Consider the following 26,077-nt stretch of genomic DNA (forward strand, 5'->3'; position numbering starts at 1 on the left):
GTTCCCAGAGTGACTACGTACGGAGTTCACAGCGCTGGCTTTTTGCTGTGCTCTGAGTATCCCCCTGCAGGGACACTACCAGGCCTACATCCCCTGCACTCCACTTACAAGGGACAGTGGGCTCTACAGAGCACTCAGCAAGAGTGAGTGAGTGAATGAGTGAGTGAGTGAGTGAGTGTGTCAGTCAGTGAATGAATGAATGAATACATGAGCCAGTGAATGAATGAATGAGTATATAAACAGACACGCTGAGAGAGGAAACCAGGCCACCAATGAACACTCAGGAACTCAGTGGCCCTCAGCTAGGCAGCTCTTGCCCTACACTCCCACCTGTGAACAGGGCCTGGAACGGGCTGGGCGCTTCCTTCTCCAACTCCAGGTCTTTCTTCTCCACCACATTCTCAGGAGCCTCTTCTTTGCGGGTGAGCCCAGGGGTAGGAGGTGGGGAGGCAGGCGGTGGGCTGCTGGGGTGCGAGCTAGGTGTGGCGGGGTAGGTATAGGCTGGAGGCTTAGACACATCCTCCACCTTCTGGATGACCTTGGCCTTCAGAGAGGTCACAGGGGAGGCTCGGGGAGAGGGGGGTGGGCTCATGGCCTTGCCGTGGGTGCCTGTCGGGCCGGTAGCCAGGCCGGAAGACTTGCGAGGCAGAAGCCCAGGGCCTGCAGCACTCAGGCCGGCCTTGCCCGTGGTCTCCAGGCTCCTCTTACTTATCTTCTCCTCCATCTCGGTCCGATGCTCTTGTGCTTTCAGCCGCTCCTGCTGAGGAAGGGGAGAAGGGGTGGGATCAGTGTGACAGGAACCATCGCCTGCCCAGTCCCTGGAGCTTTCCACTCCAGAAAATATCAGACAAGATCCAAGGTCCAGGCCACCTAGCCCTCCCCGTCCCAAGGTAATCAATCCACCACAGACATTCTACCAAGGCACGCATGTAATAAACGTGGCATTCTACAGAACCCAGAGAGCGGGCTGGGGGCAGGGCACAGAGCCCTGGGTGTCACAAGGAGGGTCCATGGCCTAAAACTCCTTGACACCAGGCAAGCAGAGATTTCTATCAGGACCCTGGCCCATCTGGGACCCTCACAGTTGAAGCAAAGAGCCATTAACAATAATGGAAGAGACCATACCCTGTGCCATGCACTGTGCCCACAATGGAGTACTTAGTACCTGCTCAGTACTAAGTTGCATGATCCAAGCACCTCAGTGGGGAACAGGAACTCACTGAGGCATCTGACAGCATTGACAGGGCCCCAGCAGCTAGTACCCAACACAAGACAACTCCACACACTTGCTGCTCCTATAGCCTTCTGGACCTAAGAACTGAGTAACTACTACTAGTACCCCTACTTCCTGGAAGCAGAAGCTCCTAGACCATAGAGGTAACTGTCCAAAGACAGAGAGGACCCTCTAAGAAGCCTTGGGTGTTCCCAGTACAAATATCTCCAATCCACAGGTCACCTCTTGTCTTGTTTTTTTTTTCCACTGCTCATGGGGTCCTATTTGTGCTGGGTGCCATCCATGACACCCAGGGTCTCTATTCAGATGCTTCTTCCTACAGGGGGCCCTCTGTGACTGCTAATTATCTTCAGGTTGTGTGGCTTAGGGCATCTGCCTCCCACCATGGGGCCAGAACTCACCACCAGCTGTGCGCTCCGCTGCAGCTCCAGGGCCTGGGCTGCCTGCTGTTGCAGGTAGAGCAGCTCTTGCTGTCTTAAAAAGTGCTGCTGAGAAAAGAGCTGCAGCTGCTGGGCGTGGTGCAGGGGGCTGCGGCCTGGCGGGTACAGGGCCGGCCAGAGGGGAGGCACTGCTGCCCGCTCCATCAGTTCAGCTGTGGAGACAGACAACAGAGGACTGCACCCATAGCCCCAGCTCCTGTGCGGGCTCCCACCCCATTTCCAGAGGGAGACACTGAGGTCCAATGCAGACACAACAGGCTCCCGGCTGGCCTCCCCAGCCTAGAATATCATCCTGTAGAACAGAGCATGCCAACCTGCAGGATGGTACCGAAACCACCATAGGAACTACACTCCATGATCTACAGAGTAGGCCCCAGAAGAGACAAAGACACCCAGTCCCCACAGGTGACCCTAACTGATGTCTCATGGAATTCCCAAGATCTGTTCTCTGGGCATCACTGAGATTCAGGCTTCCCTGGACCCCCTTGTCCCCACCCCATATACAGAGCTGTTCCACCGCCATGGGTGGCCAGGAAAAGTCTCTGGCTGTGACTCAGGGGTCACTTACCAAAATGAGGCAGGTGATCACTAGGGATAACCACCAGCTGGCCAGACTGGGGGTCCCTGACGAACTGGTAAGCTGATGGCAAGGACCCCCCTAAGCCAGGTGGGAACGCGGGGGCCATGCCCTGGTGCAGAGAGGGGGGTCCCAGGCCTAGGGGAAGAAAGCCAAGTTTACAGCAATGTCAGGAGGTTCCCGGCCCACTGATAGCACCGTAGTCCCAGCCATCCACTGAGAATCCCTAAAGGAACCTTAAGAGTTCGAGCAGAATGGGGACAGGTGTGTCACTCCCGCCTTACTGGGAGACAGAGAAAGACTAATGTGGCCCCAGCCTCCCCTCAAGGAAAGAAACTCCACAAAGCTGCACTCACCGTAAGGGTGTCCGGCAAGCCACATAGATGTGCTACCCGAGCGAGGCAGCCAGGGGTGTGTGGCCAAGTGAGCTGCGGGATCAGCAGACCAGCGTCCTGAGCCTGCCAGCGTTGGGCCACCAGTCACCATGAGGTTGGGGTTCAGACCGTTGGGAGCACAGTTGGTGGGGTGTAGACGGGCCAAATCAGCCAGCTCCTTACTTTCTCTGCAAAGGAAAACAGAGGTATGGAAACAGAGGTATGGAAACAGCTGGTAGGCCAGGAATGGGGATGGGGTGAAAGAGAGAACAGTCCAGGGAGCTGACAGGCACTTAGAGTGAGCCTGGGTACAGCTGAGGCTCTTCATCAGTGGCTGGAAGGGCCTTGAGTCATATGGACAGACAAACCTAAGGTGACTGGCTCTCAAGGACCATGGTGGAGCTCAGAGGTCACCTCAACACCCCTACTTCAGAAGTCCCAGCTGCACTCAGGTCCCCAAGCCCTCACCGGAGCAACTTCTCCTGGTCCCGGTCCAGCCGTGTCCCTAGCAGCCGATCCTCCCGGTGCCTGGCTCCATCACAGTCATCGTCAGTCCGGCTATGCCCTGGGGGCCAAAGGTGGCAGTGAGTCCCCAGCCAGCAGCAATCCGTAGTCCCATTCCAGCTCTCACCCTCGTACCCCCAGCAACACAGTCCCCTTATGACCCCTGAAGCCCACTGAGGGGTCTTTGGCCTAGAAACTTCCCTCCCATCCCTGCCATGCTAGGAGCCTGTCACTCACCTGTGGTGAAAAAACACATTAGCAGACGCAAGTTTAAGCATAGTAAAAATCTATCAGACAGACATGGTGGTGCACCCCTTTAACCCCAGCAAAAAAAGAGGGGTGTGGGCAGACAGGAGGCTCAGTGGATCAAGGTACTTTCTACCAAGCCTGAAGACCAGGGTTCAAGTTTAATCCCCTAAACCCACAGGGGAGAGACCTGGGCTTCTGCAAGATATCCTCTGTCCACATATGCATCACCATGCCTGTGCCTATACACAGACATGACCACACAAAACTAATGCCATTTACTTTCATTTTTATTTATTTCATGCTTGTAAGTGTTATGCCCATGTGTGTGTATGTGCTACACTCATGTCTGCATGACGTGCTAGAGGAGCCCAGAGAAGGATGTTGGGTCCTCCTCCACAGCAAGCCCCATAGGCCATTGAACCATCTCTGCTGCCCAAAGAAATGTACTTAAAATTCAAAAATGACAGGGAGACTCGGGAAGTAATGGTGCTTGCTGCCAAGCCTGATGACCTGAGTTCAATTCCCGGAACTAGTGGAAGGAAGGGAACCAGCTCCTACAGGTTGTCTTCTGACCTTGACACATATAGGATAATAAGGTAACATGTCTATGTGTATATACACACACACGCATACGCACACATGCACACATGCACACACACACACACACACACACACACACACACGCATGCGCGTGCACACACACACACACACTCACACGCCCTCAACAAACAAGCGGTATAGAAGAGAAGAGGCTGGGAATGTGGTTCAGCTGGCAAACCGCTCGCTTAGCAGTCCTGGGTTCTATCCCCCTGCAGGAGGATGCCAGGTATATACACAGAAGAGGACTTTAAGTTCAAGGTTATCCTTGGCTACATGACAAATTAAAGGCAATCTGGGCTACGTAAGCCTCTGTCTCAGTAAATAAATAAACCGATCAAAGTAGTCAGCCTTAGCCTGGCCCAGCAATGTCGCAGGTGACAGAGACCGCCAACACAGATGGCTTGGCAGTCCCACTGAGGACCCTATCTGGGTATCCTTGACAGGGTCTACAGTAGGCCATGTTCAAGATCCTCACAGGTCAAGGTAACACTTAAGATGCAGCAATTGGGTTCATGCACCCCATCTATCTCCCTGTACCCCCGAAAACCTCAGAGTCCTGAAGAGCGCTGTCCCTGCCCAAGACCCTTCTGATCTCCCGGGGAAGATGGAGATGCAGCCATCCAGCGCCTTGGAAGAGCTAGGATAGAGTGCGGCCATGTAAGTGGAGGATGGGAGCTCAAAGAGCACAGCCACGTGAGCCCAGACAGCCCAGAACCAAACGTGCCAGAGGGACAGCCAAGCAGCCTCCTATGGAACAGGGCCAGTCCCTAGAGGCAGATAGAGTAGGGCCAGGAAGTCTTCCTGAAGTAAAGCTCAACACTGCCTAGATCATCTAAAAACAGACCCAATACAGGAAAACCCTGACTACTTTTAAGTGGTGAGAGTAGACAGAGGTGGATCAGGGAGGTCAGTGGCCCTGGTCCCCAAAGGGTCCTTTTCCCCAGAGCCAGAGTCATCAGGAAAGGAAGGAGTGGGAGGGAAAACAGGAAGCAGGGAGCAACCCCACCTGCAGCTGAGAGCAGAGGAGGAAAGACCCAGCCAGGACACAGCTTGCCTCTGAGGCCCTGGAGTTCTCACTCTAACTGGTCCCTCCTGTGATGTAATACTATCAGCCCAATGGGATCTATAATCACCCAGTAGGCAAAACTCTGAGCATGTCTCTGAGGGGTCTCCACAGAGGTTTCACGAGCAGCAGGAAGACCCACTCCTGAAGGTGGGCAAAACTACTCCCTGGGTCGCTCGCTGACTCAGGCTGAGTAAGAAGCAGCATGGCCAGGGAAGGCTCATGGAGTAGAGACTCTTGTAAGCAAGCCTGGCAGCCGAAGTTCCATCCTTGGGATGGACAGAGAAAAGAGATCCCTGCAGGCTGTCCTCTGACTTTGACATGTGCATGCCAACACACATAGATAGATAGATAGATAGATAGATAGATAGATAGATAGATAGATAGATGCAAAAAGATTTTTTTTAAAAGAGAAGTAGCTGCACAGATGGCTCAGCAGTCAAGAGGACCTGTTTCATCATTGTAAAAACTAGAGCTAGGTCCCAACACCCACGTAAGCTGCCAGGTGTCTGACACACACCTGTAACTACAGCTCCAAGGGACAGGAGACAGGAAAACAGCTGGGGGCTGCCTGTCTGCCAGCTGAGCCAAGAAGACATTGAGCTCCAGCTCTGGAGAGAGAGACCCTGCTTCAAAGACTACAGGACTAGAAGGTGATATCCAACACCCTCTTCTGGTCTCCACACATACATGCACACATACACGCACATACATGCACCTGCATACACATACAAGCACACAGATACATGTGCATAAATCAGTAAATACATTTCTAAAGGAGAAAGCCACTGAACCCCAGCCTCCACTGCTCTCCGCTTCCTGACCGCAGATGCACCGTGACTGGGCCTCAGGCTCCCGTGGCCACGACCTCCCCACTCTGATAGCCTGCACACTCAAACCATGGGCCAAAATAAACTCCTCCTTCCTTCCTTCCTTCAATAAATGTTTTTGTTGGATATTCCATCAGAGCACCCAGAGAAGTAACTAACACACACACACCCTTGAACATAATAACAGCTGGAGTGGCAGGTTCTAACCGGAAGCTGGGCTGACAGCTGGATCGGTAAGGTAGCGACCGTGAAATGAAGACCTGAGTTTGAATCTCTACAACTCATATTTTTAAAAAGCACAAGCCGGACATTGATAGGGCATGCCTTTAGTCTTACCCCTTAAGAGGCAGGGGCAGGTGGATCGCAATGATTTCGAGGCCATGAGGCCAGCCTGGTCTACAGAGCCAGTCTCAGGATACAAACCTTGTCTCAAAAAAAAAAAACAACAACAACAACAAAAAAACCTTAAAAAAGTAGAAGAAACTGAGGAGGACACCTCTGGCCTCTAGACATAGACACTAGACACACACACACACCCCTCTGGACACAGATAGACAGACAGACACACACACCTCTGGACACACACACAAATACTTCTGGACACAGACAAAAACAGACACTAGACACACCGACACCCCTCTGGACAGACAGACAGACACACCTCTGGACACACACACAAATACTTCTGGACACAGACAAAAACAGACTCTAGACACATAGACACCCCTCTGGACACAGATAGACAGACACACACACACATATACCTCTGGACACAGACAGACATACACACACACCCCTCTGAACACAGACTGACATATACACACACAAATAACTCTAAATACTTTTGGACACAGACAAAGACAGACAGACAGACAGAGACACACATACCTCTCAACTCAGTCAGACAGACAGAATCACAAATATACACCCCTCGGAATACAGACTGATACACACACACAAATAACTCTAAATACCTCTGGACACAGACAGACAGACAGACAGGCAGGCAGGCAGACACACACACACACCAATGGCAGAACTAGAATGGGCTGTATCAAGATTCAGGGGGAAACTGCAGCTCAGAAGGGAACGGCAGGTTTGAGGCGGGGCACAGGCACAGAGAAACACCCAGAGTTCCACAGCTGTGCCTGGAAATCAGAGCCTGAGTTCATGCTGCCTTGTCCCAGGGGAGACGCCACGTCAACCAGGCTCGCACACTCCCAAGGGCTCAGCCATATGGGAAGGGCACGTGCCTCCAGTCTCTGTGTCTGAGACCAGCTGTGGGGACAGCTTGCTGCTGGGGCCCCAGAAAGGGGAGGGGCCTGGAGTGTGGACCAAGCTCGGGGCCACAAGTCCGCTGTACACCCTGACTGAATTACCCTGGGTTACTTCCTGTCCCAAGTGTCACCTGCCACTAGACACCAACAACTCAGAGCAGCCTTCATGCCCAGGGCCACTAGGCAGAGCTCCAGAACTCCAGGTCACTCTGGCTGGCTCCCAAGAAAATGTGACATGACTGTGGCACCTGACCCCATGCTCCGAGGGGCTCCACCTCTAACCACATCTCTCTGTAGCTCCCTGTGGCCTCTAGGCTCTTCTCACAGTCACCATGAAGAGCCAGGCCCCTGCTCTGGGCTCACATCATGGGGTCCAGATGTCCCGTCCAATCTCTTCATGCAAGTCACATGTATCTCTCCCCTAGGGACATGTACACTCTCTTCCCTGCACACACAATGCCCTTCCACTGGATCATTCAACACAACTCCAGCTTCTGTCATCATTCCGGGAAGGAAGGATCCGCCCTGACCACCTCTCCTCCACCACCCTTCTCACTGACCTCCCCCACCACGGATCACAGTGTGACTGATTGTGGCTGCTTCACCACTATGGTGAAGCATACTTCTGGACACAGACAAAAACAGACCGGGACCTTGTACACACGTCTCCCGCTGTCTCCTGGGTTCCTCCCCTCCCCAGCCTGCCTCCTGCTGCCTTCTGGGTTCCATGGCCTTTGCAAGCAGCCCCTTCTGTGGCCTCTCTCCTGGAATCATCTAAGTCCTATTTCCCAGACAAGAAGCATGCGCTGCTCAGGTTCCAAGCAAGCCCCTGAGCCAACTCCTGTCTGCACAACACTGAACAGAGAAAAACTCAATCAACAAACAGTAAAAGCCAGGAAGGACAGACTTCAGGGAGAAGAGTGAGATGTGGAGAAGAAAAGGCACTGGTGAGCATCCTGAGGCAGGAACCTGAAAGGAGCAGAGAGGAGGTGGCGAGGAGCCAAAGGGAGTAAGCAAGAAAGGGATCAGAAAACAGATCTCAATAGTAGAGCCCCTGCCTAGAATCCCCCAGTGAGGGGCTGGGGTGTGGCTCAGTGGTAGAGCCCCTGACTAGAATCCCCCAGTGAGGGGCTGGGGGCGTGGCTCAGTGGTAGAGCCCCTGCCTAGAATCCCCCAGTGAGGGGCTGGGGTGTGGCTCAGTGGTAGAGCCCCTGCCTAGAATCCCCCAGTGAGGGGCTGGGGTGTGGCTTAGTGGTAGAGCACCTGCCTAGAATCCCCCAGTGAGCCAGGCAGTGGTGGCGCATGCCTTTAATCCCAGCACTTGGGAGGCAGAGGCAGGTGGATTTCTGAGTTCAAGGCCAGCCTGGTCTACAGAGTGAGTCCAGGACAGCCAGGGCTACACAGAGAAACCCTATCTCGAAAAACCAAAAAAAAAAAGAATCCCCCAATGAAGGGCTGGATACTGGCAAAATTACAGCCAGTAGGTAGCATACACGAGACAATGGTTTACATTCCCAACAGTGAAAAAAAGCATCAGATAACAAGGCAAACTTCTTCAACCCAAACTTCAACCACATCCTCTCCGCACATGCACTTATGACCCTCCTGGGCACAGGTATTTTGGACACTAAATCATGAACCACCCTACACACAAGAGGAATACCCTACCATGTCATAGAACCCTATTCAGATTAGATGACTTATCCCTATCATTCCATCCCAGAATTATCAGGTACTGCCACAAAACCCTCATCATAAGAAGACCGGCTTCCTTGGGCTAGGTATCCCTGCCCAAAGCAAGAGGATCATTTAGTCAGTCAGCAAACATCTACTAAGCACCAGTCACTTAGACCTCCATGCTGGGTGAATTCAAAGGCAGGGCAGACAAGGAGCACATCCTGATTCAAAGTCCAAAGTCTCAGATGCTGTAGAGTCACTGGGACATCCAGGCACAGTCAACACGGAGATGGGGGAGTGTTCGACCAGGAAAACAGCCATAGGCCAGCTGGAGCATTGGGTGATGTAAAGAGAGATGCTGCTATAAAAGGGGTGTGGTAGCACAGGCAGAGACAGGAGGGTCTCAGGACTACATAATGAATCCCCCATCTCCAGAAATAGCAATGCTGGGAGGCAGACCAGGCACAGTACTCCACCCCCCCCAGGGCAGGGTGTGTCCGGAAGCCTGCTCTGACTTTACAAGTGGGTCAGAGTGAGACAGAACACCTGGCCTTGCTGGGTTGTCTGGGAAATAGGACTTAGATGATTCCAGGAGAGAGGCCACAGAAGGGGCTGCTTGCAAAGGCCATGGAACCCAGAAGGCAGCAGGAGGCAGGCTGGGGAGGGGAGGAACCCAGGAGACAGCGGGAGACGTGTGTACAAGGTCCCGGTGCTTCTAATGAGTGTCTAGTCTGGAAACCGCAGTGAAGGAGTGTCCTTTCTTTGTAGGTGGCCCTGGACTGTGGTCCAGGAGGCTAGTGACATGACACAATGCCTGCCTTGAGATATTGCACAAGCAAGGACCTGCTGGACACGACCTTTTCCCAGCCTGCCATGACATCACCAGGGTACACAGTTTCGATGCCTGGACCCACAAGGCCCTCAGCATGGCAGCAGGCTCTGCCCTTAGCTGACACAGAACAGGGCTCAATAAATATGCCGAAAGTAGTTTCCAAAATACAGGAGGACTCAAGGACACCGACCAACTTACCAAGTTCTAGGGAAAGACTCAACCTCATTATGGATTAAAAGAAACGAGCCCAGTGTATAGCTAAGACCTACAATGCCGGCGCTTTGGGAGGCTGAGACAGGAGGGTCACAAGGGTGAGGCTAGTTTGGGCTCAGCCTTGGCTATAACAAGACCTTGTCTTAAAAAAAGAAAAAAAAAGGGGGCGGCGGGGGGGGGCAGAGACATGGCTCAACAGATTCAGTGCTTGCCGCACAAGTGCAAGGACAGAAGTTTGGATCCCATGTCAGAGCTCTTACAATGAAACAGGAGGCAAAGACTGGGGAGTCCCCCCAAAAGCCCACAAACCAGGCAGCCTGGTGCACACAGTAACAAACAAGAGGCCCTGCCTTAGACAAGGTAGATGGCAACAACTGATACCCGAGACTGACCTCTGACCTTAAAACATGCACATGGCACCCAAATGCTCACATACTCACAGGAGCGCGCGCGCACACACACACACACACACACACACACACACACACACACAACAGATAGACAGACAGACAGGAAAGTGGAAGGGGGAAAAAAAAAAAAAGCTGACATAATCCAATGGATAAAATTGCTTGTCACACAAGACAATGACCCGAATTTGATCCCCTGAACCCAGCAGAAGGAAAAGAAATCAACTTTAGGAAGTTGTTCTCTGACCTCCCTAGCTGCACAGGGCAAGCACATGTTCGCTGTTCATACACTCACGCGCACACACGACTGATAACACACAATCATTTTACAAAAGCAGCAGCAGCAGCAACCAGGGTGTTGTTGCACCGGTTCAGTGGGTAAAAGGGACGCGAGGTCCCTTTCTCACTCTGTGGGCTCGTGTGTGACACACATGCACAGACGGTTTTGGTTTGGGTTGTCGGGTTTTGGGTTGTTTTTTTTTTTTAGTTAAAAAAGATTCACTAAAGCCTGTCAGGAAGCGTCTCTACCACTCAGAAGCAATCATTCATTCACCTGGCTACCGAACACCTACTATGCTCCAGGCCCCATGCTGACTGGACTCCAGAGACACTGAATGAGTCAATGCCTTGCTCTTCCCCCTCTGGAAGACTGGGAATGGAAGGCTTAAGGTTGGTCTACTCCTAGGAATCCCTAGGACAGCACAAAGCAACTCCAAACAGCACAGAGGTGCTTACGTGCGAAAATATTCCATACAGCGTTCTCCACACAAAAGAGAGCAGGCAAAAACTTAAAATGCCCACCAGGGAACGGAGACCTAACTACAGTACCTGCTGGTGCGTGCTCTCCCCGGAATATTAAAGGACGTTAAAAAAAAAAAAATGATACTTGCAGAGAGTCTGACATCTCTGGAGAAACAACCCACACTGTGCTGTGGGAGTGATGCGTAAGACCAAGGCTGCGCTGAGCTAGCCACTCGGCAGGTAGACACAAATTGCACAGGAAAATGAATTCAGGGAGAGCCGGGAAAGTGTTTGGGGTGCTGGGGAAACATAATGGTCTTTTTCTTCATTCTCCTCTCTTGCACTCTGCACGTCTATGTGGATAATGGGAAAGGCAATCAAAGTTTCAATAGCAGTCACGATGGGCAAGTGGGGAACAGGCAAGCAGTGCTGAGAGGGAGGGGTGTGAGGAAGGGGGGCTTGGGAGAAAAGACTAAGAAACCAGCCAGGAATCCCAGCACTCCAGAGACAGAGGTAAGTGGATTTCTGGGAGTTCAAAGCCAAGCCTGGTCTACATAGTAGGTTCCAAGCTAGCCAGGACCATATTATGAAAGCCCATCTTTAAAAAAACAAAACAAAATAGGAAAACAGAGACAGGAAGAACTAAGAATTAGGGATTGGACCAGGCAGTGTGGTACACACTGTTAATTCCAGCACTCGAGAGACACAGGCAGGCAGATTTCTGTGACTTCAAGGCTAGCCTGGTCTACAGAGAGAATTCCAGGGCAGCCAGGGTTACACAGAACTTTATCTCAAAAAAATAAAAAATAAACCAACCGCCGGGCGGTGGTGGCGCACGCCTTTAATCCCAGCACTTGGGAGGCAGAGGCAGAGGCAGGTGGGTTTCTGAGTTCGAGGCCAGCCTGGTCTACAGAGTGAGTTCCAGGACAGCCAGGGCTATACAGAGAAACCCTGTCTCGAAAAACCAAAAAATAAAAGAAACAAGGAACAAGGAGGGCCAGCTATGAGGTAGAGAGGCTGTGGAAGACCCTGGGCCAGCTAGGCTGGTGTCTGCAGCCCCAACAAGAGAGACTGTCTCCAGCCACTCAGGTGACTCGGTGGGTAAGGGCACCTGCTGCCAACCCTGAGGACCTGGGTTCCAGCCCCAAAACCCACATGGTGGAAGAGGAGCCATTTCTTACAAACTTGTCTTCTGATATCCCCATGTTCACTGTGGTACATTAATGGAGACACACAGACACACACTCATACACACACACAGACACACACACTCGAACACACACACACTAAGCAAGTACAACAAGAGAGCCTGTCTCAAACATGCGGAACAAACACCCAAGGTGGTCCTCTGACCTCCACACTTGCACACAGCACCTGACCCCACACCCACGTATTAACGCTTAAGAAGAGTGGGGCTGTTCCTAGTTTAATTCCCAACTACTAAGGAGAAAAACTGCAAGTTCAAAACCCATCTAGACTACATAGCAACTCAAAGACGAGGGGGGTGCACTGGGGTGTGGGTCAATTGCTAGAATGCCTGCCTGTACAGCATGCATGTCCTGGGACCCATCTCATCACTATATGAACTGGTGTGTGGGGCACTTACCACGGCACCCAGCACTCAGGAAATGGAGAAAAGGAATTAAAAGTTCAAGACTGTTCTTGGCTACAGAGTGAGCTATATACAGTCTATATAAGAATAAAATAAAGAAAGAATAAAAGGAGGGGTGGGAAAGCAGAGCAGTTGTCTGTCTTGTGCATGAGATCCTATATTTTTAAAACCATCACCATCACCACCACCACCACCAAAACAGTATCAGGACCCAGCACCTACCTTTGACATTGTTCAGTGACAAAGAACGTTCCTGGTCTACCAGCCCAGGCCCCAGCCGGCTATTGCTCCCACTGTCCTTCTGCCGGGCCACAGCCACGGCAATGCCAACGGGCGGGTGTCTTACTTCGGCTTCCCCCTGGGCACCAGAGTTCTCTCGCCCAAAGGCCTTGGCACTCTCAGGTCTCTCCGGGTCCCGTTTCAGCTGCCGGCCCCCACCGGCTGTAGGGACCCCGGGGTGTGAGAGTCGGGCCTGGGCTCTAGGGGGAGCCGCAGATGTGGGTGTAGGTTCAGGTTTCATAGTACCCAGGCCTCCAAAGGGGCTCTTCTTCCCGCAGCCACCGGGGCGCACTGCCACCGCCTCCCGAGCAAAGCTGCCACTGTATTTGATGAGGCTCTGCATAGCGGAGGCCTCTCCGGGACCGTGAGCTGCGGAGTGGAGGTCAGCACCGGGCCTGCCGCAGGTGGCCGAGGCACGGGGCATTGCGCCCCCGGGGTCCAGGTAGGCCTTTTTGGATGCTGTGGCAACAGCTGCTTCCTCTTCGGCTCGGCTGGCATGGTGGTGCTGGGCTGCCAGGACAGCCATTTGCGTAGTGGCGAAGTTGCCCAGCTCAAAGGGTTTCCACTTGTGTTCCGGCCCAGGTGGTCGGGACGGTTCCAGGCCGAAGAGCTTAGCAGCCTGCTGGGCAGCAGAAGTGCTTGGGCCTCGGGGTGCGCGCTCGCAAGGCCTCGGATCAGCCTCGGGCTTGAGTAGTTCCTTAGGGGGCAGGTAGGCTCGGGCATCCGGGGAGGAGCGGGAGGAGCGAGCTGCTGGAGGTCCATCCGACGGAGGCGGACGCTTGAGGGAGCGGATGACCGAACTTTTCTCCCGCAGGACCTCTGGTCGCTCCAGTCGTGGAGATCCAGGTGGACCTTGCAGGACCCCAGGACGGCCTGGCTCACGTTCCCTGGCCCGGACATCGCGAGCCTGGGATGCTATCTGGATGGGTCCCACACGCTCATCAAAGGCCTCCACAGAAGGCACAAAGGTGGGTGCCACCACGCGGTGCTCACGGCCTGGTTCACGGAACACGGTGTAGACACCGGCTGGTGTCGAGGAAGGGGGTGCAGGGGGACCCTTGGGGGGCAGTGGTGGTGGCGGTGGTAGTGGGGACCCACAGGGCCTTGCAGCGGGCAGCAGGGCCTCAGCTCTCCGCAGCAGCCGAGCATTCTCCTCCTGCCTGGCTACCTCCTTGGCACCTCCGCGGCCCAACTCAGCCACCAGCCCCGCATCCACCACACCATTGCACAAGCTCAAGGCCGATGGCTGCAGTGCACCCTTGGCTTTGGCCTCTGCCAAAAAGGGAGACAGGCGTTCAGCCAGGCGTGAGGATCCTCGGTCCTGGCGGCCCTCAGCTCGGGCTTCCTGGGTCAAGTCCACCACACCTCGGGGCCCGGACACCTCCTCACGTGCCCGAGGGTCTTTCTTGCCAAACAACGGAGGAGGGTCTCCACCACGGCCTGAGCGATCCTTCCCTGTACCTTCCCGGGAAGAGCTTTTGGCTGAACCGCCTGAGGAGTGGCCACTGGGAGTTCTGGACGAGGGCGTGTGAGCATGCAGGGTCCCCGGTGCGGGCAGGTAGAAACCATCTAGGGAGAAAAGGACATAGCAAACCAGGACCATTACCCACCCCTAAACCTGAAATGCCCTCCCTTCACCCAAGGGCGCATTGTACCCCAGAGAGAGAATGTGCAGGGCCCTGGTCCTTCGGAGAGAAGCCGGGCATGGCTGGAAAGTGAGTAGAAACCTGGCTTTAACCATCCCATCCTCACAGCCCTGTCTCCTCATTGGTATAGGAAGAAAGGTCAAAGGTCGTTTTCAGAGCTATCCAGAGCTGATTAAAAGGCTGTGGGTAAATTCACAGACAGGTGAGGGGCCTTTGGGCCTGGGTGTCTGTGATGATTTGTATAGGCTCTGCCCAGGGAGTGAGTGGTACTATTAGAAGGTGTGGCCCTGTTGGAGTAGGTGCGTCATTGTGGGTGTGGGCTATAAGACCTTCACCCTAGCCACTTGGAGGTCACTTCTCCTAGCAGCCTGCAGATGAATATGTAGAACTCTCAGCTCCTCCTGCACCATGCCTGCCTGGATGCTGCCATGCTCCCACCTTGTTGATAATGGACTGAACCTCTAAACCTGTAAGCCAGCCCCAATTAAATGTTGTCCTTTATAAGACATGCCTTGGTCATGGTGTCTGTTCGCAGCAGTAAAACCCTAAGACAGTCTCAGAAAGGGGTTTTGAGGTCTAGCACTCAGGAGGTAAAAGCAGGTGGATGTTAAGTTTAAGGCCGTCCTTAGCTATGAACCAAGGTCTAGGCCACTGTAGACTACATGGGGGGGAGGGGGAGGGGAGAAAGACCTAAAGGAGGGGAAGGGAGAGGAAGGAAGGAGCGATCTATAAGACACTTCAGTAACCATGCCTGCTGTCAAGCCTGAAGACCTGAGTTAGAGCTCCAGCCTATCTGGTGGAGAGAACTCCAAAAGCTGTCCTCTGATCTACACACACAAAGCAGGAAGGAAGGAAGGAAGGAAGGAAGGAAGGAAGGAAGGAAGGAAGGAAGGAAGGAAGGAAAGAAGATGACTCAATTATTAGTTTTAAAAAAGAGTTATGAAAATATAGATGAAGTCAGGAATGATGGTGCACATCTTTAATTCTAACTAAGACAGGTGAATCTCTGTGAGTTCAAGGCCACCCTGGACCACATAGTGAGTTCCAGGACAGCCTGGCTTACAAAGAGAAACCCTGTCTTGATAAAAAGAAACGGAAACCTTAGTGCAGGGGCTGGAGGGCGCAGCTCAGTGGTAGAGAGCCCTTTCCTGCAAGGCCTTGGGCTCCATCCTAGGGACCCTCCAATAAAGAGGTAAATACAGCATACAAGATACCTGGAACCCCAAAGAGGACCCCCAACGAACCCCCCAGGAAATGGCTCTGCCAGCCCCTCCCTGCCTAACCACAGTCCCACCCCTTCTTGCCCCCTTACCTTTCTGGGTATCGAAGATGCTGGGCTGACCCAGCTGGCTGAGGAGGGGGCTCCCGCTGCTGGGGGACTCCAGGTGGTTCAGGTGGAGGTAGGATGGGTACAGGCCACTGGGCAGGTGCGAGAAGCCTAAGGAGGAAAGACAGAGAGGTCCACTCTGCTCATGCTTACCCACACGCTGCTCATGCTAACCCACAAGCATGCCCTAACATTTGCCTCTCCTTGGAAAAAGCCGCATGGCCTGTCAGTCCCCTCTGGTTGGTTAACACCAGTTCTCATGGCAACAATTGTTCCCCCCCCCCCAAAAAAAAAGCCCTGCCACTTCAAGCCTTCCATGAGGCCCAGGAAACCCACACGGGCTTGGATACAAGTTCAAACACTCCGCTCCAGGATCAAAGTCAGAATGGGCCTAACCAAGAGGGGACTCGAAAGCCATTCTCGTTTAAACCTTAAAAGCAACCCTGAGAAGACCATACACTCATGTCCTCTCATTTTATACAGATTAAAAACAAAGACAAACAAAACCAACAACAAAAGACTCGGAGTAGACCACTGTCTATAAGATCAAAGTGCAGCTAAACCCTGCCTTAAACTGAAGTCATGGGACCCTACAGTTTAGACGCAACCTCCGTACAGTGTGGACTCTGGATGAACAGATTTCATGGGCCTCCTCTCTGCTGTGTGCCTCAGAACTGATTGCTTGCCTTCTCTGAACACTGAAGTCAGCATCTCTAGCTGCCCAGTCTTGCAAGGAGTTCCCTAAAATGGCTCTTACAGTGAGGTCCAAAGGAAGAAAGTGGTATGACTTCAAAAGGGGTGTGGCCACAGGTGACAAAGGAACATGGACAACTAGGGGCAAGCAGGGAATGAAAACAGGGCACTAGAGGCCAGCATACCCAGGGACCGGGGTTCTACTGGAGAGCAACCAGGGACACAATATCCCTGGCCCTCATCTGAGGTCTGTCTGAGGTCAGAGATACGAGGCTTGTCCCTGGCCCTGAGAACTGATGTCCTTTTTCTCCACCATAACTGATACATACAGACCACCAGACAGAGCTATGAGTGGCACTCCAGATGCTTACCTGACACACACCAACTCCTGAATTTGAGTCCTCATGACCCCAAACAGACACTACACAGGCTGCACTCTGGTGGTACAGACCAGTAATCCTGACTACCTGAGAGACTGAGGGCAGACAAACTTAGTGAGAACCTGCTACAAAATAAAAACTAAAGTCAGGTGTAGTGGTACATGCCTTCGATCCAAGCATTCCAGAGGCAGAGGCAGGTGAATCCCTATGAGTTTAAGGCCAGCCTGGGCTACACAGTAAGACCCTTCATCTCAAAACAAACAAACAAACAAACAAACAAACAAAGGTTGTCCAGAGTGGTGGCTTCACACATGTAATTCTAATTCTTGAAAAGCAGAAGCAGTTTCTGAGTTCGAGGCCAGCCTGGTCTACAAAGTAAGTTCCAGGACAGCCAGGACTACACAGAGAAACCCTGTCTCGAAAAAACAAAAAACAAAAAAAAAAAAACAAAAAACAAAAAAAAAGCGGAGGCAGAAGGGTTGCTGCAAATTCAAGGTCATTCTGGTCAATACCAGCACTACTTAGCAAGACTATCTCGGAAAAAAACAAGAAGACAAAAGAACCCACCCACTATGCAAGTCACAGAATAAAACAGATGCCCAGTCTACATCACAGTTAAACACCAAACCAATGCTCAGCTGTAGGCAGTGAGTCCACTGCAGGTCTGTCATGCGTGTAAGATGGGCACCCCAGCCCCAGATGCTGCAGAGGATGGAGAAGACCTAAGAACACAGCCCCAGGACCAGGTCATGTCAGTAGTGTGTGTTTGCTGTGGCTATCATCATCTTGGGAAGAACTGAGGAATGAGCCAATGACACAGTAGAGATAGCCTGTGCTCTTCCAGGCCGCCCTGTTCAACGATCACCCAGCTCAGCTTAGAGGGAGGAGCTCAGGCAGAACACCAGCCCAAGGGCAGACACCCAGCAGAGACAACACAGCCTTCACGTACAGCATTTATACTTACTCCTGGATTCAGGTGCCCTCCTGAGAGGCCGGAGAAAAATGGCTTTTTCTGTACAGAAAATACCACTCTGTGATGTCTGACAGTGACACCTTCAGCTACAGCTGGCAAAATACAGCAGCCCACAACCCAGTGCTGGTGGGCATTCATTCTGCCTCCAACCCCAGAAAGTAGGGAATGGCCCAGACAGTCAAAAGCAGGCAATAGGGTAGGGGCCTCCCAGAGCTACAATATCCTGAGTTCTATCTAGGTGAGCCCAGAGGATCCACAAGATATAAGAGGACCCTAGCCTCAACAAACCAACACCCCAAATCCATCAGAGACAGAGGTGGAAGAGGGGGGGCCTTAGGTTCATCCAATCCTCAGTATTGCAAAAAAAAAAAAAAAAAAAAAAAGTCAAGCCAGGAGTATTCAGACCCAAGGCTCCCCACGTGTGTGTGTGTGTGTGTGTGTGTGTGTGTGTGTGTGTGTGTGTGTGTGTGTGTGTGTATAGGTAGGAGTAAGTGTGCCAGAAGGTGTTCCACTGAATATACACCAATCCCTGCCCTCAAGGCGCATGCCACGTGACCTGGGAACACCCACACAGGTAAAGCTTTTGTCTTCCACGACTCATCAGTGGGAACAGAACTGAGCAGCAAAGGAGGAGGAGCCAGTGGGCTGGGGTGAGAGGCTGCAGGCAGAGGCATGAATGGCTCGTGCAAAGGCCCTGTGGTAACAAAATAAGCGCTAAATGCTAGAGGGGACGCACGGAGGCCATGGTGAGAAAGGTGTTGAGAATGGTGCTGGGGACATAAAATTGCCATCACCGTGGAGACAGTGGCCCAGCAGCCCTCAGCCCCTCCCATCTGGCCCACTCCTTACCTTCATGGGCGTGGGCAGCCCACAGCTGCACCATGGGCAGGTTGCTGGGGGTGGGGGAGCGGAAGGAGAGGTCAGAGGGCAAGGATACCGGGCTCCCCTGAGACGAGGCCGAGGGCCCCATCCCGCTGGACACAAAGCTGCCCAAGAAGGCCTCGCCTGCAGAGAAAATGGAGGGGGGGGTCCCTGTCAGGCAGCCAGTAACCCAGGCTATGCCACCTGGACCACCATCCCAAGGCCTTCCACTGCATAAAGCGTTCACTACCCAAGAGGTCAAGAGGCATCCCTTGGCCAGCCCCAGCCACACCCTATGGGCCCAATCACCATATTGACCAAGAAAGAAGGCCAGACTCTGTCCATCCACCCCCTAGGGCCAGCACCCCAGAGAATGGTTTTACTACCTCGACTGCAGATGTAAGGAAACCTGAGTCAGTCAGGAATGGAGGGGGGTCCCCAAGAACTGCCTAGGCCACAGAGTAAGAGAGGCAACGGTCACAGAGAAAGGGCTCATATTCTGAGCTCAGCAAAGGACATCGTCCAGAGACCAATGTCCCCAAGGGCCTCATGGTTACCCAAGATGTACAAGGGCCTCTGAGTGTCTAGTGGCTGCATATGCCCATGCAACTGATGGGGAAACTGAGGCCCAGGAAGGAAAAGCCACCCAGCAGGACATCTCAGAGCCCAGCCTGACAAGCCTGACAGGTGGAACAAATCACAAAGGAAAAGGAAAACAGCAGAAGTCAGGAATGCTGACACGCATATAATTCCAGCCTGTGGAAGCTGAGGCTAAAGGGCTGCAAGTTCTAAGCTAGCCTGGACTATGAGGTAAGCCTGTCTCAAAAAAAAAAAAAAAAAAAAAAAAAAAGTTTAACAAAGATGGAGCCTATCATGATACCTTGTATCTGTTATCCTAGCATTCAAGGAAACTGAGGCAGAAGGATTGCTGCAATTCAAGGCCAGCCTGGGGTGCATAGCAAGTTCCAGATAGTCTGGGCTATAGGGTGAGACCCTGTCTGGGGAAAAAAAAAAAAAAAAAAAAAACGCCCAAACTCAATCTGGGGTGGAGTGCCTGCCTAGTACACAGCACCCCCCGCCCCCCGCAAAAATTACAAAACAAAAACAAGGTAAGAAGTAGGCATACATTTAACAAGAATTAAATAACAGATACGATAGTTTTAGGAACAATAATAGTAAATAGGCCAGATGTTCCGTGGGTGATTCAAACTCTCCCCTGGACAACCTGCAGGAGAGGGTGTGGAGCCCTGAACACATGGCTGGGTCCGGCGCTCCAACCAAGCACCCACCAGGTCTTTCCTGGATGGTCTCCAGAGGAAAGCTCTGTGTATGTTCTCAAGAGTCCCTGAGAGGTGGGCACTGTTTGCAGACAACGCAGACAGGATGTGTGCCTCAGAAGCCAGAGGCCCTCCGGTCTAATCTCACAGACTCCGCCCACATACATACACAGTCTGGTTTCTGGGTCCCTGAGAGCCCTCCATGTAAGCCCTACACAAAGTATCCACCGACCGACCGCCTCCCTAGGGGGATAGGCTCCCAACATATAGCCCCAGGCCCTGGGGGTACACATGGGAACACTGAGAGCAGAAGCTAGAGACCACACACACCCTCTGATCACATGCCGGTTACCATAGCCTATGTGCAGCCACAGTCCCTCACCAGAATCCAGCGCCAAATCCTGTGGCCCAAGGGCCCTTGTAGCCGGTCAGCACATCCATGTAGCCCAAGCCTGGGAAGATAGGGCCTCTGAGCCCTGCCAAACCCTAGGCTTCCTCCTTGATGTGGCAGCCGGCCGGTAGAAGGCCCCGGAAGCCAATAGCCAGGGGTTTGCGCAAAGGCTTACATCAGCCACCAGTTCTTCCTGCCTAGGCTGTGCGGAAGCACAGAGCCCAGGCCTGCCCCTGCCTGAGCTTGTGAAACCCAGGAGGCAGCACCCCAATCCAGAAAAGCGTTGGGGCCCGGATGCCACCAACGGTTCCTGTTACCACCAGGGCTCTAAGGGGCCTCAACTCCTCCTCCAAGGCTGAGGGTGGTGACAGATGGGGGGGGGGGGTCCCAGTGACCAGGCAAGCCAATGCTGCTCACTGATCCTAAAGCGGGCACAAAACAAGGAGGGGTAGCACAGGACAATCATTAGAACTATGCAGGAGGCAAAAGAATGGAAACTTCAAAACCGCTCTGGACCTGAGTGAGTCAACACTAGTCAGGGCAACTTAGAGGTCTCCATAAAAGGTAGACAGGGCTGGGAAGGACAACTCAGCAATAAAAACCCTGCCTAGAATCCCCCAGCAAGGGGCTGGTTGTGTGGCTCAGTGGTAGAGCCCCTGCCTAGAATCCCCCAGTGAGGGGCTGGGGTGTGGCTCAGTGGTAGAGCCCCTGCCTAGAATCCCCCAGTGAGGGGCTGGGGTGTGGCTCAGTGGTAGAGCCCCTGCCTAGAATCCCCCAGTGAGGGGCTGGGGTGTGGCTCAGTGGTAGAGCCCCTGCCTTGAATCCCCCAGTGAGGGGCTGGGGTGTGGCTCAGTGGCAGACCTAGCATGATCAAGGCCCTGGGTTCCATTCACAGTACCTTAAGTAGCTCCTACAGAACAGTCATGCCCAGACCACCAGCCCCATCACCCTGCCTGACGTCCTCTGCAAAGCCAAGCATAGCTGCCCCTGTCAGGTACAGGACCGGGTAAATGAACATGCCAATGGAGAAGACCAGGGAGCAGCAGACACTCCATGCTATAGGACATGGTAGCCACTGACCGTGTCTCACTCCTAAGGATCAGAACTGCAACCATGGAAACTGAAGAACTGTGTGCTCTATTTTATTAAATCTCAATTAATTTAGATTTAATTCAGCCATATTCTAGGCTGAAGGTCTTTTCCTGGCTAGAAACTGAAGGAGCGGACATGAAGTGTCAGTCTCCATGGGGATGAGCTGGGGACATTCCTAGGCAGAGATTCCTAGGCAGAGTAAAGGCCACATCCTAGCTCCCAGGCTCATTCTGCGTGCATATGTGTCACATGTGTATGTATTCACTCATATGTGTCATATGTGTATGTATACATGTGCATATGCACATCCAGAAGCCAGGAGGATGTGGGATACCTGCCTCCACCTTATTCACTTCAGACACTATCTCTACTGGGCCTGGATCTAAACTGATGTCAAGCCCCAGTGACCCTCTCGTCTCCACCCCAGAAACAGCCTGACCAAACCGTGTTAAGGTGGGTGCTAGGGTTTGAACTTGTGTGTCTTCAGGTGTGTATGGCAAACATTCTACCGCTGAGCCATCTCCATAGTCTCCAAAGTCTCACGATATAGCCCAGGCTGGCTTCCCATGTCAGGCGGTCTTCCTGCCTTAGTCTTCCTAAGTGACAAAAATCACAGGCGTATACCACCACTCCTAACTCATGGCTGTCACTCTGGCCAATCTGTAAATCTCCCTGGGCTATGTGAAATACACAATGCATTTATCATCTTCTCCCTCCAGGATGATATATGGAAAGATTCAAGACACTTCTGTTTGTAAAGTGATCTGAGCTCAGTCTGCCCACAGGGTGCCATGTAATGCCAGTTGTTGTCACAAATGACTGGCTAAGTGACGCCTCCAGGGCCAGGGTTTGAGGGGTCTGCTTGCCCTACCCAAACACTAGTTACCCTTCCTCAGAGAAGCGAGGTCATTAACACACTAAGCATCGCTGAGCTGTATATTATAATTGCATATTATGCAATTGTATATTACATGTGTGTGCACAGAGTTCTGAAGTTGATCTCAGATGTCCTCCTCCACCACGCTCCAGCTCCAATTCGGTTAGAATGGCTGGCTAGTGAGCCAAGAGAGGCATCCTCCTGTCTCAGCCTCTCCAGGATGGGTGATGCATACATGCCTCTTGTGTTTTTTTTACAGGGGTGCTGAATATCAGTCAGGCCCCGATGCTTGTGAATGTCATTTCCAACCCACCCCACCCCAAAAAAGAAAGAAAGCCGAATCCCATTCAAGCACTGAGCAGGCCTGGACTTGTTCAGCTTCCAAGATCAGAACACTCATCCAAAGCGGCATTAAAACTCCAAGCTTCGAAGCTTCCAAACCTCAGATGTCTTTTGCCCACAAGTCTCACAGTCCTTTCCAGATCCTGGCTTACTATCCTGAAGCCCGGGGGCCCAGGAACCTTGTTACTCATTTTGCATATTAAGAAATTAAAGACATGAACAAATGCCTTTAATCCCAGCACTTGTGAGGCAGGGAAGGCAGATTCTGAGTTCAAGGCCAGCCTGGTCTACAGAATGAGTTCCTCAACAGCCAGGAATACACAGAGAAACCCTGTCTCAAGAAGAAGAAAAAAAGTCAGATGTGGGGACACGCCCATGTCATCCCAAGGGTAAGGAAGTAGACCCAGACAGATCCCTAGGGCTCAGTTAGTCTAGCCTATCCAGACCACTGAGAGACACTGCCTCAAAAAAAAATAAAGTTTCCTGATGAATGTCCCCCAAAGTTGTTCTCCAGCCTCCACAGGCACACCTGTACCACACACTTAAAAATAAAAAAACTAGACAAAGATGGGCTCTGTAGACCATATGAACATTATGCATGAAGCCCTAAGTTCCATTCCCAGCATTTCAAGAACGAAACAAGTCTTCAGAAGTTGGAGGTTACTAAGGGGCCACCTGCTCGCAGTCAGAAGGAACACTCGGTTGGGTGTCTCTGCTTCTTGTGCAAAGATTTAATGACATTCATAAAACTTCCAACTTTCCCGAGTCGTTTTCCTTACACACCAGGCTGTGTGCCAAGTGCACATACCTCGGTGGCTCCTGTAACCCCGGGCCCATCACGGAAGGAGTTAGTCACACTGCACCCAGTTACGAAGGAGAAAGCCGAGCCACTGTGCTTGCCGGGTCACCATGGACTAGTGGGGAATTCCAGACACTGCCCTTCCTTATCGTGTCTGGTGGCTCAATAGATGGCAAGGGACACAATCTGTGGGGATCTGGGGTGCAATCCTCCCGGAGACGTGGATGACACTCCGGGAGCTAGTGGCATCCTGCCTGTGCTACAGATAAAACCAGGAGGAAACCTACAGCTCGCCATACTTGGGATTTCAACAATAACCCAAAAGTGCTAGGTATAAACTCCAGAAATAAACAACTGGTTGAGTTTTAAATCTCATGCCATTCTGAACGGCCTGATGGAACCTTGTACACTTCTGATCTATTCTGCTCGTGAGCCATTTCTCTTTCCAATGTATGTCAGGCGTGTATGCTGCCCTCAGCTCACTTATCACCCACACCCAGCGATGTTTGGGCTCAATGCTACATTATTCCGAAAACTTCATCTTGCCAAATACTCTGTCTCCTATCATTCACAAATGAAGGGTGAGTATATACAGTCCTGCCCTAGAATCCCAGCCCTTCAAAAGTGGAGGCAAAAGGCCAGAAGTTCAAGGTCATCAAAATCACTATACAGAGTTAGCATGTTCTGGGCCAGCCCAGGCTCCATGAGATCATCCCAAAAAGAAAAGGGTGAATACGGCTTGAAGCCAGCGGGGAATATAAAGTCCATCTCGAATAGACAGACAGACAGATATACATAATAGGTATTTTGAGAAACCAGTCACACTACTTGTATTAAAGTGTGCTTGTGGGCCAACAAGATAGCTCAGCAGGTAAAGGAGCTTGCCAACAAGCTGACAACCTGAGTTCAACCCCCGGCACCCAGATAGTGGAGGGAGAGAACTTCTCCAAGTTGTCCTCTGACCTACACTCATACGCTATGGCATGCACACACATACACACACATACACACACAGATGTCCACACACAATAAAGGAAAATCATTTCTCAAAGTGTGCCTGTTATAATTGTCTTTTAAAATATGTATTGTTTTAACTATGTGGTTTTGTGCATGGGATTAAAGGTGTCTCATAGCTACAGATGGTTCTGAGCTACCCAACATGGCTGCTGGGAACCAACCTCGGGTCCTCTGCAAAAGCAGGAAAGGCTCTTGCCTGCTAAGCAGTTTCTCTAGCCCCTATTTTATTTTTGACATGGGGTCTCGTGGATCCCAGGTTGACACCTAAACTCCATAAGTAACAGAAGATCCTCCTGCCTCCACCTCTTGAAAGCTGGGATTATGGGTATATGCCACCACGCCTGACTGCTACATTGCTGGGAAACGCCAGAGCTTCCTTCCTGCATTCTGGGCAAACACCTATCAAAAGGAGACTCATTCCCACCCTGATCATTCCACGGTGCAATTCATCACCACTGCTCAGCTCTCACTGTGTCTGCTCGGACACGTTAACCAGAGATACGAGTATGTAAGAAAATCTGCACACCTTTAATCTAGCACTTGGGAAGCAGAGGCAATCGGGTCTGAGTTCTAGGACAGCCAGGGCTACACAGAGAAGCTCTGTCTCAAAACAAAACAAAACAAAACAAACAAAAAAAACAAAAAACAAACAAACAAAAAAAAAAAAACCCAAAAACATAAAAACAAACCTCACAACAGAAAGGAAGGAAGGAAAATCCACAGGCTATATTCAGATTGGTGCTACCTGCAATCTCAGAGTCTCAGGCACAGATCTTAGAAGCTGTCCACTGGAAGATGACTGGCTTCCCAAGGCTACACCTGGGACTTAGCACCTAAGGGCCTTTGCACTGCAGCTGGGAATCCAACTTCCGTTAGACACCCGGAAAGGATCATACAATGACACACAGAGAAGGAGGATAATCTCTCCCCACCCTATTCCCAAACATCCCAGCCTATGGAGTAACAAGCCTGTCCACTGCCTCACTTCCCTGTTTACCTGCCCTGCCCCATGCGGCTCCCCAGGGCCTGTGGCAGGGAAGCCAACCACAGCGGCTCTATTCCTTTCCAGACATTAAGACACAGGTTTGGACCGCTAAAGTCACACTGCTCAAGCCCTGCGTGGGGATGCTCACCTGTAATCCCAGACATTAGGGAGCAGCTCAGACTGCATGGCAACTCCCCATCTCAAAAAGCAATGCCCCACTCCCCACTCCGAAAAAGAAGCAATGCTAGGCACCACGTATGCCTATGATTCCAGCACTTAGAAAGTGGTGGCAGGATCAGTTTACAGTGTCATCTTTGACTGAATTGACTGAATAGTCAATTCAAGGCCAACCTGAGCTGAGTTAAGAGAGAAAAAATGTAAGGCAGGCTGAAGACTCAATCCTGTAATGCTAACCCTTGGGAGGAATTTGAACAGTTATCTGCATGCCTAGAGCATTGAAACAGTGTTCACAAATAACCCACATACAAAAATAGCCCAAGAATTATTA

General features: G+C 52.0%; 1 protein-coding gene across 9 annotated transcripts in view; it reads right to left on the bottom strand.

Moving 5' to 3' along the window:
* Tnrc18 (trinucleotide repeat containing 18) overlaps positions 1–26,077 on the bottom strand; it is a 94,580-nt gene that overhangs the window by 50,148 nt on the left and 18,355 nt on the right. For 4 of the 9 annotated variants that reach the window (XM_076923557.1, XM_076923553.1, XM_076923556.1 and 1 more), the window contains exons 3-10: positions 18,778–18,933; positions 15,868–15,993; positions 12,853–14,478; positions 3,094–3,190; positions 2,608–2,813; positions 2,243–2,389; positions 1,636–1,826; positions 331–760 (exon numbers count right to left, since the gene is read on the bottom strand). In XM_076923557.1, coding sequence (XP_076779672.1) covers positions 331–760; positions 1,636–1,826; positions 2,243–2,389; positions 2,608–2,813; positions 3,094–3,190; positions 12,853–14,478; positions 15,868–15,993; positions 18,778–18,933 — 2,979 coding nt within the window. Of the gene's footprint in view, positions 1–330; positions 761–1,635; positions 1,827–2,242; positions 2,390–2,607; positions 2,814–3,093; positions 3,191–12,852; positions 14,479–15,867; positions 15,994–18,777; positions 18,934–20,448; positions 20,575–26,077 lie in introns of those variants that run through there. The other 5 variants (XM_076923560.1, XM_076923561.1, XM_076923559.1 and 2 more) reach the window with 4 other exon arrangements.

Source organism: Arvicanthis niloticus, chromosome 24 (genome assembly GCF_011762505.2).
Source record: "Arvicanthis niloticus isolate mArvNil1 chromosome 24, mArvNil1.pat.X, whole genome shotgun sequence".
NCBI classification, from domain to species: domain Eukaryota; kingdom Metazoa; phylum Chordata; class Mammalia; order Rodentia; family Muridae; genus Arvicanthis; species Arvicanthis niloticus.